At 38.1% G+C, this 11,960-nt stretch overlaps 3 protein-coding genes across 7 annotated transcripts; 1 reads left to right on the forward strand and 2 right to left on the reverse strand.

The window, feature by feature from the left end:
• The first annotated feature begins 2,861 nt into the window (after window positions 1-2,861).
• On the forward strand, window positions 2,862-4,147 carry Aos1 (SUMO1 activating enzyme subunit 1). Its single transcript, XM_017615616.1, has 3 exons — window positions 2,862-3,058; window positions 3,120-3,548; window positions 3,611-4,147. The coding sequence occupies exons 1-3, from the start codon at window positions 2,952-2,954 to the stop codon at window positions 4,086-4,088; spliced, it is 1,014 nt and encodes a 337-aa protein (XP_017471105.1). The 5' UTR covers window positions 2,862-2,951; the 3' UTR covers window positions 4,089-4,147.
• On the reverse strand, window positions 4,123-5,353 carry LOC108362583 (proteasome subunit alpha type-2-like). 2 transcript variants are annotated; one of them, XM_017615617.1, is made up of 5 exons: window positions 5,238-5,353; window positions 5,001-5,077; window positions 4,688-4,943; window positions 4,456-4,611; window positions 4,123-4,402 (listed from the first exon to the last, which is right to left on the reverse strand). In XM_017615617.1, exons 1-5 carry the CDS (start codon window positions 5,321-5,323, stop codon window positions 4,210-4,212), a joined length of 768 nt encoding a protein of 255 aa, XP_017471106.1. In that variant the 5' UTR covers window positions 5,324-5,353; the 3' UTR covers window positions 4,123-4,209. The 2 variants fall into 2 exon arrangements, with proteins under 2 accessions (XP_017471106.1, XP_017471107.1); XM_017615618.1 differs by having other exon boundaries at window positions 4,134-4,402; window positions 5,144-5,311.
• Window positions 5,354-9,345: 3,992 nt separating this feature from the next.
• Window positions 9,346-11,619, reverse strand: LOC108362586 (threonine aspartase 1-like). Of its 4 annotated transcripts, none has more exons than XM_017615625.1 (4): window positions 11,378-11,619; window positions 11,027-11,248; window positions 10,883-10,898; window positions 9,346-10,802 (listed from the first exon to the last, which is right to left on the reverse strand). In XM_017615625.1, exons 2-4 carry the CDS (start codon window positions 11,066-11,068, stop codon window positions 10,066-10,068), a joined length of 795 nt encoding a protein of 264 aa, XP_017471114.1. In that variant the 5' UTR covers window positions 11,069-11,248; window positions 11,378-11,619; the 3' UTR covers window positions 9,346-10,065. The 4 variants fall into 4 exon arrangements, with proteins under 4 accessions (XP_017471114.1, XP_017471110.1, XP_017471113.1 ...); XM_017615621.1 differs by having other exon boundaries at window positions 10,883-10,945; window positions 10,984-11,248; XM_017615624.1 differs by having other exon boundaries at window positions 10,883-11,248.
• Window positions 11,620-11,960: the final 341 nt, after the last annotated feature.

Below are 11,960 nucleotides of genomic sequence, written 5' to 3' on the forward strand. Positions count from 1 at the left end.
CTTGTATTCCCCATAAAAACAGTCCAAGTAAAGCCCCGTTACACCCGTGGGAAGAGCCCGTAGGCAATTGGCAACGAGTCCACATTGATTACGCAGGACCATATCAAGGTCACTGCTTCCTCGTGGTAATAGATGCAAAATCTAAGTGGGCTGAAATTGGCGTATGCAAGCAAGCACCATCTTCAACATCGACCATTCACATTCTTCGTAACATCTGCTCCAGGAACGGATATCCAGAGGTCGAGGTATCCGATAATGCAACGATCTTCAAAAGTGACGAAATTTCTACGTTTTGCCAAAATTCTGGTATTTTCCAAAAATTTATAGCGCCAGGCCACCCAGCCACAAACGGACTAGCAGAAAGGAGCATACAAACTCTCAAAAACATCATCAGGTATGGATTTGATCGGAAAGGGTTAATAGGTATTTTTACTTGAATATCACATTGGTATGAAGTAATATCGTTTAAAAATTTCTTGGGAGAAGCCATTTGCAACTCAGCGTAAATGCTTCAATATAAACAATGAAAGGAATATATTGCCACATGGGCCAAGCAATATAAAATATTTAAATATAATGTTGCTGAACACCGCTTGCAGAGAACATTTTTCTGCGTAGGCGACCCTGCAGTCGCGCTTAGGGATTTCAACCCTCACGACAGAGAACTCTCCTTTCTGTGTTGCCAAAGAAAAGGGGCTGAAGACCTTTTGCATAGAACACCTTCCTGCGTAGGCGCCCTTCGGCCGCGCTTAGGTATTATAACCCACACTACGTAGTATTCTCTTTTCTGTGTTGCCAAAGAAAAGGGGCTGAACACCTCTCACTATGTATAATTCTGCTTTCTCTGTTGCCAGAGAAAAGAGGCGCAACATCTTTCTGGAAGGAAAATTTTTAGCAATTATTGTGCAAATGAATATTCAAGGTGGAGGATCATAACCAATAATCAGCAGAGTTCTCCTTTTTTAATATCAAATATGAGGAGGCATAAAACCTCAACCCCTCATAAGTGTAAAACTCACGGCGAATAGGGCAACAGAAGTAAGAGGAAACTTTACAGACGCTCTTCTCTTTCGTTTATTTTATTTTTCATTTTGACCATCTAGTAGCACATTCGCTTTATGTCAATACTCAAGCCGCCATTTACGCTAGTTGCGAAATGAAAAAACAAAATATTTAGTAGAAAAAAATATAACTGTTTTTCTAAGGGAAACAGTAAAAAATTATTATTATCTAATACCATGTCTCCATTGAGAGATTTATCCATTAAGATTTAATAAATCCAGTTGCTAAATACAACCGTCTCCATTACCACAACGAGATATGTTTGACGTTCACATTTTTAAATATTCGACGTTTGCTTATGTATGATTTTATAAATACAGTTGCGGACGTTGATATACAGACAGATAAAAGGCAGGTACCAAGCGGAGCTTCATTGTATGAATTCTGAATATTATTGGCTTCTTATTCGTGGTAAATATGTATGTATAATATATAGTTTGGAAAGTGTAAAGAATCATTTTCCCGAATTTAAGAAAAATTATCAAAACGGTAAAAAACATTTGCGGAAAGAAAAATTTTTGTAGAACTCTCTTAGGAGGGAACCGAAAATCCAATCGTGGGCCCTTGGCATATCATGAATACGAACTGAGTTCTAGAGGATGTTCGGTGCAATGTTATCGAAGCAGAACCATTACCGAAATGTATAAATTTTTTGTCGCAGCGGTAAATGACTTATAGAAAGCGGAGAAGACTCTACATGATATTACTATAAAACATTTCTTCTAAATTTTTAGTTTTTAAAATAATATTTTCTTAATTTACTACAACCAAAGTTATGTATATGTATTACTAATTTTCATCCCAAACTAACAAAAATATAAAAATCCCTAAAAATACGAAAATTCATGTTTTTATGATAGGCTAGATTTCAATGTCCTGAACTGTATATTGAAAACACAAATGTCATTTGACTTATGGCATGTGAATTTGTGGTTGCCACATCCAACAAATTGTACTTATTGATCAATATTATTGAAGATTTGACGAAGATTTAACTTAAATCTACTGCCTTTCGAGATTTAATTTTATATGGTAAATCTCAAAAGATTTAACGTCAAATCTCGTCAGAGGGCTAAATCTTCATTAAATCTCACAATGGAGACATAGTATAAACAATTTAAATTGATTTGAAGTGCACTTAAGGTGTATGTTCGTGTTGATTTGTCTAATACATAGTGTTGTTTATTAAGCAAGTAAAAGCTTTAAGGCTAAATATCTCAGGGCCGGTTACTCAAAGTCTGGTTAACACTATCCTCTGTTTAAACATTGTTATCGACGTTACCGACTCCCTGATATATGAATGGAAACATTTTGCGGATGACTGTTGATTGACGAAACCGAAAAATCACACGGTCAAACGGCGAAAATTTGAGTAAAACTGTCGATTTTGTTCGACAATGTGAACCCTCAATTATACATTGTTAAATATCGAATGCAAATTCGAGTTTCTGACCGATGTTATCGATGTTGCAAGATCATCGATGCATTTATTGAATACCTAGTTGANAGTGGGTATATCTGGAAAGTGGAGGACTCCAGTTTTCCATTGGTACCACCTGTAATCCCCGAATCGCATTTCAAAGTGCACCCGATACTTTATTAGGCTGTTAATATGGTCGCTGACTGACAGTCAGCCGCAAACATTTTGCGGATGACTGTTGATTGACGAAACCGAAAAATCACACGGTCAAACGGCGGAAATTTGAGTAAAACTGTCGATTTTGTTCGACAATGTGAACCCTCAATTATACATTGTTAAATATCGAATGCAAATTCGAGTTTCTGACCGGTGTTATCGATGTTGCAAGATCATCGATGCATTTATTGAATACCTAGTTGAGCGTCGGCGGTTTTCTTGGATTTTTACATTTTGGAGCTGATTTTCAGGCATGGACGACCAAAAGAATGATAATCTTAATGGAGTAGAATTAACAGAAGCAGAAAATGAATTATATGATAGACAAATACGTCTTTGGGGCTTAGAGTCGCAAAAAAGGTAGTTTTTTGAACCAAGTTTAATGCATTTGTCGTTATATATATATCTCTAACCACTCCAGATTACGCACAGCAAAAATACTAGTATCGGGACTATGTGGTATCGGCGCGGAAGTTACAAAAAATATAATTCTTTCAGGTGTTCACTCGGTAATATTGCAAGATGAAAAAAGTGTTACAGAAGAGGATTTCTGTGCGCAGTTCTTAGTGCCGCGCACAGCAATAGGGCAAAACAGAGCAGAAGCGTCAATCGAGCGAGCGCGTGCTCTTAATCCAATGGTGGAGATATCCGCTGACACGGGATCACTGGCCTCGAAAAATATTGAATACTTTGCAGAGTTCGACGTCGTAGTTGCGATTGGCGCTACCAATAAAGAATTATTAAGAGTTGATAATATTTGTCGAGAGAAAGCAATTAAGTTCTTTTGTGGAGATGTATGGGGAATGTTTGGATATTGCTTTGGTGATCTTCAGGAACACACATTTGTTGAGTAATACCATTTCACATAAGAATTTCATTATATTTATTTATTCGCTGTTTTATTTTTTATAGGGATGTGGTAAAGCACAAAGTCGTTTCCAAGCCCAATGAAAAAGTCAAAACTGAGTTAATCACTGCAGCTGTACAACGTACTCTGAATTTTCCACCTTTGAGTTCAGTTCTTGAATTCGATATCAATGCTCCAATATTTCAAAAGAAACTAAAGCGTACAGGACCTGCTCTGGTTTTGATGAGTGTTCTTCAAGAATTCCGAGAAACTTGTAATAGAGATCCTAGCTATAAAACACGTGATGCTGACATCGGCGAATTAAAGCGTATAAGAAATGAAATAACACGGGTATCCACTTTGAGTGACGAATATTTTGAGAATGTATTTGCACAAGCTTCCCCATCTGCAGCAGTCGTTGGAGGTGTTATGTCTCAGGAAATAATTAAAGTGGTTTCGAAAAAAGAAGCGCCCCATTGTAATGTATTTCTCTTTGACCCCGATACCTGTTGCGGATTTGTAGAAACCATTGGATTGAATTGATATAATCGCGAAAACTAAATAAAAACAAAACATCTTTATTGTAAACGATGTTATTTTTACTTCTTGAAGTTTTATCTGAATAAGGTTGTACAAACGAGTTGATTATTTGCGATAAAAAAATTTAGTTGGCATTTGAAAGATGGTCGTCTATCTCGGTAGGTGTAAGCCGCCTGAACCCTTTTTCAGTGCAGATTCCCACTTCGATGTTATCCTTGGTCATTACGCCCTCGAATCCACCTTTTAGTGTACGCATAGCGTCGACTACTGCATCGTCCAGGGATTGAGACACAGAATTATTAGATTGTAAGTTAAATCTGAAAAAAGGTTTCAAAAGATTTATTTATTTTTTACAATTACGATGAAATACCTTTTTTCCATGTAAGTTTTACAACTTTGGGCATTTTTACCAAGAGCAGTTGCTCTCCAAGCGAAAAATGCGCCAGTGGGATCACATTGAAATAAATATGGTTTGCCGGAATCCCAACCACAGATAAGCAAAGAGACACCAAAAGGCCTTACGCCACTGATGAGAAATATGTTCATAAGCATTATATAGGTATATATTTATAACACGAAAAATACAAAGGAATATTTCTTACCCCGACTGCGTATATTCTTGCATTACATTGGCAACCTGTTGTACCAATTGTGAGACGGGCATTGGCTCTTTGTAAACCAAATAGTACTGCTGAGCCATTTTTCGTGCCCGTTTGAGAAGTGGGCGGTAATCCGGCACAAGACCAGAATACACCATACCAATATGGTCAGTGATAGGTTCAACTCGGTGTACGCTATGCTCTTCGTATAGGGGCGACTTATATTTATTTTCAGTAGCGATTACAACACCATCCGAGGCTGTAAAAATTTTGGCCCAATAAAGATTTTCTACATAAGCACGCTTGGTTTACTTACCAACGATACCCACTGATGTTGCCCCAGCAGCAACTGCCGCTAAAGCATATTCTAATTGAACCAATTTACCGGAGGGGCTAAAACATACAATTTAAAGACTTTCTTTAAGATAATTTCTGACTAAATATTTCTTGTTAATGTACCTAAAAGTAGTCAAGGAAAAGCTATAGCGTTCAGAAGCCATTTTTGCTATAATATTCTCAAATGATAATAGGAAATACTTCTCCAAATACTAACCGCAAATGACACAGCAAAGCTAAACACTTAATGTCAAATTTTATAGTTGTCAAATTGCTACATTCAGAGTTACCATAATAGAGCATTCGCACTCGGCGATTTTACAAGCAACATAAGTTGAACGCCAAGTTGAATGAAACGTTAAAAGTGAAAAAAAGTATGTATACAGAAGGTTATAGGGCTTTCGCACGCGCGATTTTTCAGGCAACTTTTAGTTGAAAGAAAAAATCGCGTCGTCCGAACGGCCTTTCAAGTAATCGCTTTCAACAAAGTTGGTCGCCAGCCAACAAATCGCAAAATTGTATCAATTGGCGTAAATTTGGTAAGCTAAGCGTTGGTAGAGGTGCTTTTAGCGAAGCTGAAAGATAAAATAAAAGTAAAAAAGTAAAAAAGAAAAAAAGTATGTACACAGAGTGTAATAGGGCTTTCGCACGCGGCGATTTTTCAGGCAACTTTTAGTTGAAAGCCAAAATCGCCTCGTCCGAACGGCCTTTCAACTAATCGCTAAAGCACTTTTACCAACGCTTGGCTTACCAAATTTACGCTAATTTATACAATTTTGCGATTAAAATTCATTTTAAATAAAACAATTCGTGTTGAATCGAAAATCGCCCCGTCTGAATAGGGATGGCAACTTTTTCACTTTCAATTTCTCATTCAACTTTTGTTGCCTGTAAAATTGCCTTGTGCGATTACCCTATAAACATCTTCCGGAATCCGACCTCATTGTAGGTGCGCAAAGAACCCACTTAATGCCCAACTCTGTCCCTTCAATTAACATACCGTCGTCTTTGATGTAAGTTTCCTATCTGCATATCCTTTAAATTATCTGTAAATAAAATTTCTCAAATAGCATTAATCCAGAATGTGTTGAAGACCCATTGGATTCTGCTATGTGGCTTGGTGTAGATGACCCTTGCGTATCTAACACGCGTGATAAGTAAGACTGTATCCGATTTTTTAGATTCAGGAGATTTTTTACATGTTATATATTTGTAGTGGCTTTTTAGGAATGACCGAGCAATGCGTGGCACAAAACAATTGCCAGACGCAAACTGACGAGCAATGTGTGGCACACATTGTGGATGCATATACACACATATGGCTTTTGTCCATTTTTCCATTTATTTATACCATTTTCTAAACCCTTCCCTATAGTTCTATGTTACTCCAGTGTGCAATGGAGTTAGAAATTGCAAATTTGAGGGCAGAGAACAAGAAGCTACGCGAGGAAAACACCAAATTGAAAATTAATGCCGCGGAAACCTCCAGCATAATGACCTCAGTTCGATCAATGTTCTCAGAAGGTCAAGTGAGGAAAATGATAATACGCGGTGTGTACTTTTTTATATTAGTTGCGTTCCAGATGCTTCACGATTTGCAGGATTTTACAGGAAGCCGTCATGAACCAAAAATACAAGATCACGTAAGAAGGCGACGTTGTATTTGTAACTGGTTTTGAGAAAAAAGTTTGCGAAAGCGGGTTCGTCAGCTGAGCGTTTGTTTACATCACAAGCACCACTATTTTACACTTTTATTCAAGTAAAGAAAAGTTAATTCAACATGACAACACATTTTAAAGCATTTTGTTGCATCATTTTACCTAAATTGTGCGTTTAAAGTGGCTGACAATAATTTCGGCTAATTTTGGTTTTCGTTGTTTTCTTTGCTTTGTTTACTTTTCGCTCGTTTTCCAGTGAAACAAGATGGCGTGGAACCCGGTAAAAAAAATCGACTTTTTCACTCTCTTGTTCTTACGTGATCTTGTGTCTTTCGTTCATGGGAAGCCGTTCCAGGTGACATCCGTCTATAAGGTTTATTAATGGAGAAAACAGCTGTTCCTGCAAATCCTGTAAAATTTGCAAATCGTGAAGCATCTAGAACGCAACTATTAACAGTCTAATTCATATAAAATAAAGTAGGTTATAAAGCTTTATAAAGTGTATCGAAGGCACATTGTGATATGCAAACTTCTTATATTCATCGCAGACAAAAGTGTTCAGTGGTCGTGGAAAGACATATCAAAAGCTATATGCCTTCACGCTGCCGGTCCCAGAGCATATAGGCATTTGTATGACAATGGGTTTCCACTAACCCCAATTCATATAAAAAATATGGTCCAATTAACATTGCGATGTCCTAGGGCAGGACCATATACTCCATCTCTCTGCATTACATCAGAGTAGCACAAAACTACTCCCAACATACTCCAATGACATTATCGTTATATTTTTTCGTTTGTACACGCTTTTGTTCTTCACTTCTCATATACTTTTTCGAAATTAATAAAAACCAAGACAAAAATTAAAAATTACATGTTCCTCTGACGGCATTTGAACCTGAACATGCTGGGAGCTCACAACTAACAGCGAGCATCTCTACACGTTCAGCTACAGCCAGACATGCAAATGTGCTTTCAAATGCTCAACTTCAATCACATTTCGTTAAAACACGAGCAGTTATCGGGTAACAAAGAATAAGCTGGCGCAGAGACACGAGTTAGTCCGCTACAGCATGACAGAGGAACACTTTTGTAAGTACTCCAATATACCACAAATGGACTACATGGTCCAACGATTTTTGCAGGGATTAACGTAAATGAGGGCATACTTACAGTTTCGTTAGACTTGATGCGTCACATTAATGATTACTCCGTCCAGGAGAAAGTGTGCATACTAGCGTTCGACGAAATGAAGGTGACTGAAGCGTATGAATATGAACCCACAGGGGACTTCGTGAGAAAACCAGGAAATTATGTGCAAGTGGTAATGGCGCGTGGATTGTACAGAAGATGGAAACAGCCCGTTTTCTATGACTTCGACTGCAAGGTCGACGTCGAGCTTCTAAGCAACATCATCGTGTCAGTTCAGAACGCTGGTTTTCCTGTCGTGGCAATCGTTTGTGATATGGGCACATCGAACCAGAAGTTGTGGAAAAATCTGGGGGTTACAATAGGTAAAAAGTACATTTTTATACCCGAGCGCACTTGTGCACAAGGGTATTATAACTTTGTTCACATAACGGTTGTTTGTAACAGGCAAAACGAATCGAGANTGCGATAGTAGATGTAATGAAGCATACCTCCGCGACTGATATGTCCATTACATTTAAACTAAGCGAGGAACACTTATCAGTGAAAGGCATAGGTACATTAAATAATTTTGTGTTGGAAAGCTATGTATGTAGGTTTCTTCTTAACGTTTATTAGGCAGACAAAAGGTGAAGTTAGCAACACAGTTGCTTTCCAGCACAACCGCAAATGCTATACGACGCTGTTATTCGCTCGGTCTGGATGTAACTAATCCAGTTGAGACTGCAGATTTGATGCAGTTAATAAACGACTGGTATGATGTCTTGAACTCATCCATGAAAACGTACAATTACCCAGGAAAAGTAAAGTTTATTACTAGTATGTTGGTAAACAATTAAGGCTATTATCTCTTAAAGGAGCCATTCGGCCTCAAACTTAATCAGCAGAAAGATATTCTGCTACAGATGGATAATTATATGTCAGAAGTGGTAATACCTGGGAAAACAAGTTTGCAGCAGTTCCAGAAGGGTGTGTTGATCACGAGTAGAGCGCTGCCAATGTTGTATGAATATACGCAAGCCAAGTACGACTTCAAGTATATATTGACGCGGCGAGTGAACCAAGACATACTTGAGCATTTTTTTGGTAGTATTCGCAGCAAAGGAGGCCTTAACGACCATCCAACACCAAAAGATATAGGCTTCGTAAATATATCTTGAGTAATTATTCTAAATTTTTTTAACATGAGAATTTAATAATCAATGTTTAAATTTTCATACAGCAAGAAACATTGAAAACTTGCAGAACACTGGCAATGTGGAGCAAGATTCGACCGAATGGCTGAACTCGTCGAATCCGCAGGCTTTTTGTGACACTGAAGCTGATGGCGCACCCAATGAGACCGGAGTTGAAGATCCCGAAGTTGTGGACGCATTAAGCGGCGTAAATATAGACAACGATGCTGGCGTTCTTCAGGAAGATGCGTTGGAGTACTTGGCGGGTTACATAATCCGAAAACAGCATCTCCACGAGCATGAGGATTCAAATATATCATCTTTTACTTGGGTGGATCAGGTTTCAAAGGGATTTTTGAAAAAACCCTCTACTAATTTCCTCAATGGTGTGAAGTGTCTGGAGGCAGTTTTTCACACAGTAAATTCAACCGAAATCGTGCGTTGCAGTAATATAAAACACCACTTACTCGACCAAAGCACACATGTGGATCTTCCGGAAAATGTGAAAAGATTTTTTTTTAAGTGCCGCATATTTTTCCGCGTAAGACATTTGAACAAACGCCTGCAGGTGCAGAAAGCTAAGCACAGGATGTTGCGCTACAAAAAGTTGAATAAAATAACTCTCTGATCTGGTAAAGTAAAGACTTAAAGCTTCTTAAATAAATATAAATTATATTTTTATTTCAGCACAGCCCAATACAACGATAATTAAACCACAGATATGTACTTTTGGTGAGTGACACTTTTAAACCGCGTACAGTTTCATAAACAATATAAATTCATTTAATTTCAGTAAACACTTTCAACATTTCAAAGGCCCTTTTCAGAGCCGCAAAAACTAAACAAAGAGATCAGATTTGCAATAAAAGCATGTACGCTTTAAAGGCCCTTTTTAGGGCCAAAAAGGTTCGCAGAGATAATATTTTAGTGAATGCTTGCAAGGCCCTTTTTAGGGCCACAAAAAACTTCACAAATAGATCAATTTTGGCAATTTAACAAACAAATTTACAAAATTTCACAGCGTTCAGATAAGCTGTGGATTTTAAAGTTGTTATTTCCTTTTTTACGTATTCGCAATACCTGATTTTCGACCAACAACGAACATGCTATGAAAATACTGTCCCAACATAAAAGTTTGTGCACCATAGGTGGCTGCCTGACCCACGCGTCCTGGCACCTTCAATAATAGTCCACCAGATCTGCAACCAGCAGCTGTATTCCCGTTACTATCAACACACACTGCTCCAACAGTATCAAGGGCACTAACTTGAGCTGAGACAACTGGTATCGTCGACATTCCATTACTTGTGCTAGTGGTTCCTTCTGCTGCGGGTGATACTGCCGCTATTTTAGATTTATAGTGGTTATATGAGAATTTCGCCTTGGAAGAAATTATGACGCTGGCGTCGATCATCGTACAACCTAGTTCTTCAGCATACCTTTCCGCGCCACTACCAGCCATTACCATTGGCGGTATGCGCTCCATTGATAGCATAGTTGACTGCCCATCGCATATCAAACGAGCTAGTCGTATCGGATTTCGTACTGTACTCACGTTTGTGCAGGCTCCAAAATGTAAATTCGAACCATTCATTATGGATGCATCACATTGCACTCGCCCATCCCAACAGAGGTTGGACCCAAACCCGGCATTAGTATTGCCACAATTTTCTAGACGCATTATCGCCGCCTCAACTGCGTCCATTGCGGAACCACCATTTTTAAGTATGTCTGTGGCTCGTACACAGGCTTCTTTGATAACGCGCTGGTATTTGGTTTCATCTATGCAATTTCCAGCACCTAAATAAAGAAGGGAAGTACATACAAATAATTATATGCATATGTATCATTCTTTTAATTAATTATTTAAAGGCCCCTACCAGTGTGGACTGCTACAAACCCGGCCATATTTGCAATTGCGTTAAAATAATGTATTGTACTTTCTTTTTTGGTTGTTGTTGTTTTGTATTGTACTTTCTTCCTTGAGAATCGCAGCGTAGACAAATTATTGCATCTTTGCATTGTACCATGGTATCCGCGAAACAATTCAGCAGTAGCAAGCGCATGAAAATGCGAAGTAAATCGTGTAGCTCACATAATTGTATTCTTCCCAAGAAGCTACACGACGTACATACGTAGTTTCTGGGTGAGTCCGAAAAGGATCACCATGGCCGGCCGCCATCCACAGCATTGGCCACATCTGCTGCTTCTGCTCTACAACGCAACGACTTGTACCATGCCCATAACTATAAATAATTAAAAACTTATCTGTTAGTTATGATATTACATATATTCTGCATATATATCACAACGTAGGGCGTTGTAATGCTCTTTGAAAAGTTTATAAATTTCACATAATAATTTTCAATACTCACGTTTATTGACTTGCCGACAATTTTGCTTTTCTTTTGAATTGACAAACTCAGCAAATTTGACATTTGTCTTTTGACACTTTATGGACCCCAAGCAACAACAAAATACATGCAGTTGTTGTATTTGCTACGATGCTGCTACCTGTTTATTGTGCCATGGTTGCAAGGAAAAAAAGTTGAACGAGCTCAAAGTTGGCTGGCGATCAACTTTGATGAAAGCGATTAGTTAAAAGGCCGTTCGGACGAGGCGATTTTTGCATTCAAACTAAAAGTTGCCTGAAAAATCGCCGCGTGCGAAAGCCCTATAACATTCTGTATACATCCTTTTTTTATTTTTTTACTTATTCAACGATTGAATTTAGTGCAAACACAGCAAATTTTCGGGCGCTGACACAATGAAGCCTGTGGCGAGGTCGGCATCAGTCCACGGACTCTACCATCTTTTTAGCTGCATTTTATTTTCTACCATTTTTACCAAGAAAGGCTAAAAATCAGTGCCCCAAAAAATAATTATCCTAATATTTAAGATCAAAAATGTCTCCTTGTTTTAAGAGAAATTTTTTTCGTCTTTGTATAATAATTATTA

Source organism: Rhagoletis zephyria, unplaced genomic scaffold, assembly GCF_001687245.7.
Source record: "Rhagoletis zephyria isolate East Lansing unplaced genomic scaffold, Rhagoletis_zephyria_1.1 Rzeph_scaffold_01042, whole genome shotgun sequence".
In the NCBI taxonomy this organism is placed as follows: Eukaryota; Metazoa; Arthropoda; class Insecta; order Diptera; family Tephritidae; genus Rhagoletis; species Rhagoletis zephyria.

What these genes read in the sequence shown, in the direction of transcription:
- LOC108362583 (XM_017615617.1), bottom strand. Translation starts at nt 5,323, where the DNA reads ATGCTCTATTATGGTAACTCTGAATGTAGCAATTTGACAACTATAAAA. An exon ending in AACATCAGTGGGTATCGTTG is followed by an intron (nt 4,944 to 5,000) that starts GTAAGTAAACCA and finishes AAATTTTTACAG; the next exon opens with CCTCGGATGGTGTTGTAATC. An exon ending in AAAACTTACATGGAAAAAAG is followed by an intron (nt 4,403 to 4,455) that starts GTATTTCATCGT and finishes ACCTTTTTTCAG; the next exon opens with ATTTAACTTACAATCTAATA.
- Aos1 (XM_017615616.1), top strand. Translation starts at nt 2,952, where the DNA reads ATGGACGACCAAAAGAATGATAATCTTAATGGAGTAGAATTAACAGAA. An exon ending in GGCTTAGAGTCGCAAAAAAG is followed by an intron (nt 3,059 to 3,119) that starts GTAGTTTTTTGA and finishes TAACCACTCCAG; the next exon opens with ATTACGCACAGCAAAAATAC. An exon ending in CAGGAACACACATTTGTTGA is followed by an intron (nt 3,549 to 3,610) that starts GTAATACCATTT and finishes TATTTTTTATAG; the next exon opens with GGATGTGGTAAAGCACAAAG.
- LOC108362586 (XM_017615621.1), bottom strand. Translation starts at nt 11,068, where the DNA reads ATGCGCTTGCTACTGCTGAATTGTTTCGCGGATACCATGGTACAATGC. An exon ending in TCTACGCTGCGATTCTCAAG is followed by an intron (nt 10,946 to 10,983) that starts GAAGAAAGTACA and finishes CAACCAAAAAAG; the next exon opens with AAAGTACAATACATTATTTT. An exon ending in GTTTGTAGCAGTCCACACTG is followed by an intron (nt 10,803 to 10,882) that starts GTAGGGGCCTTT and finishes TTCTTTATTTAG; the next exon opens with GTGCTGGAAATTGCATAGAT.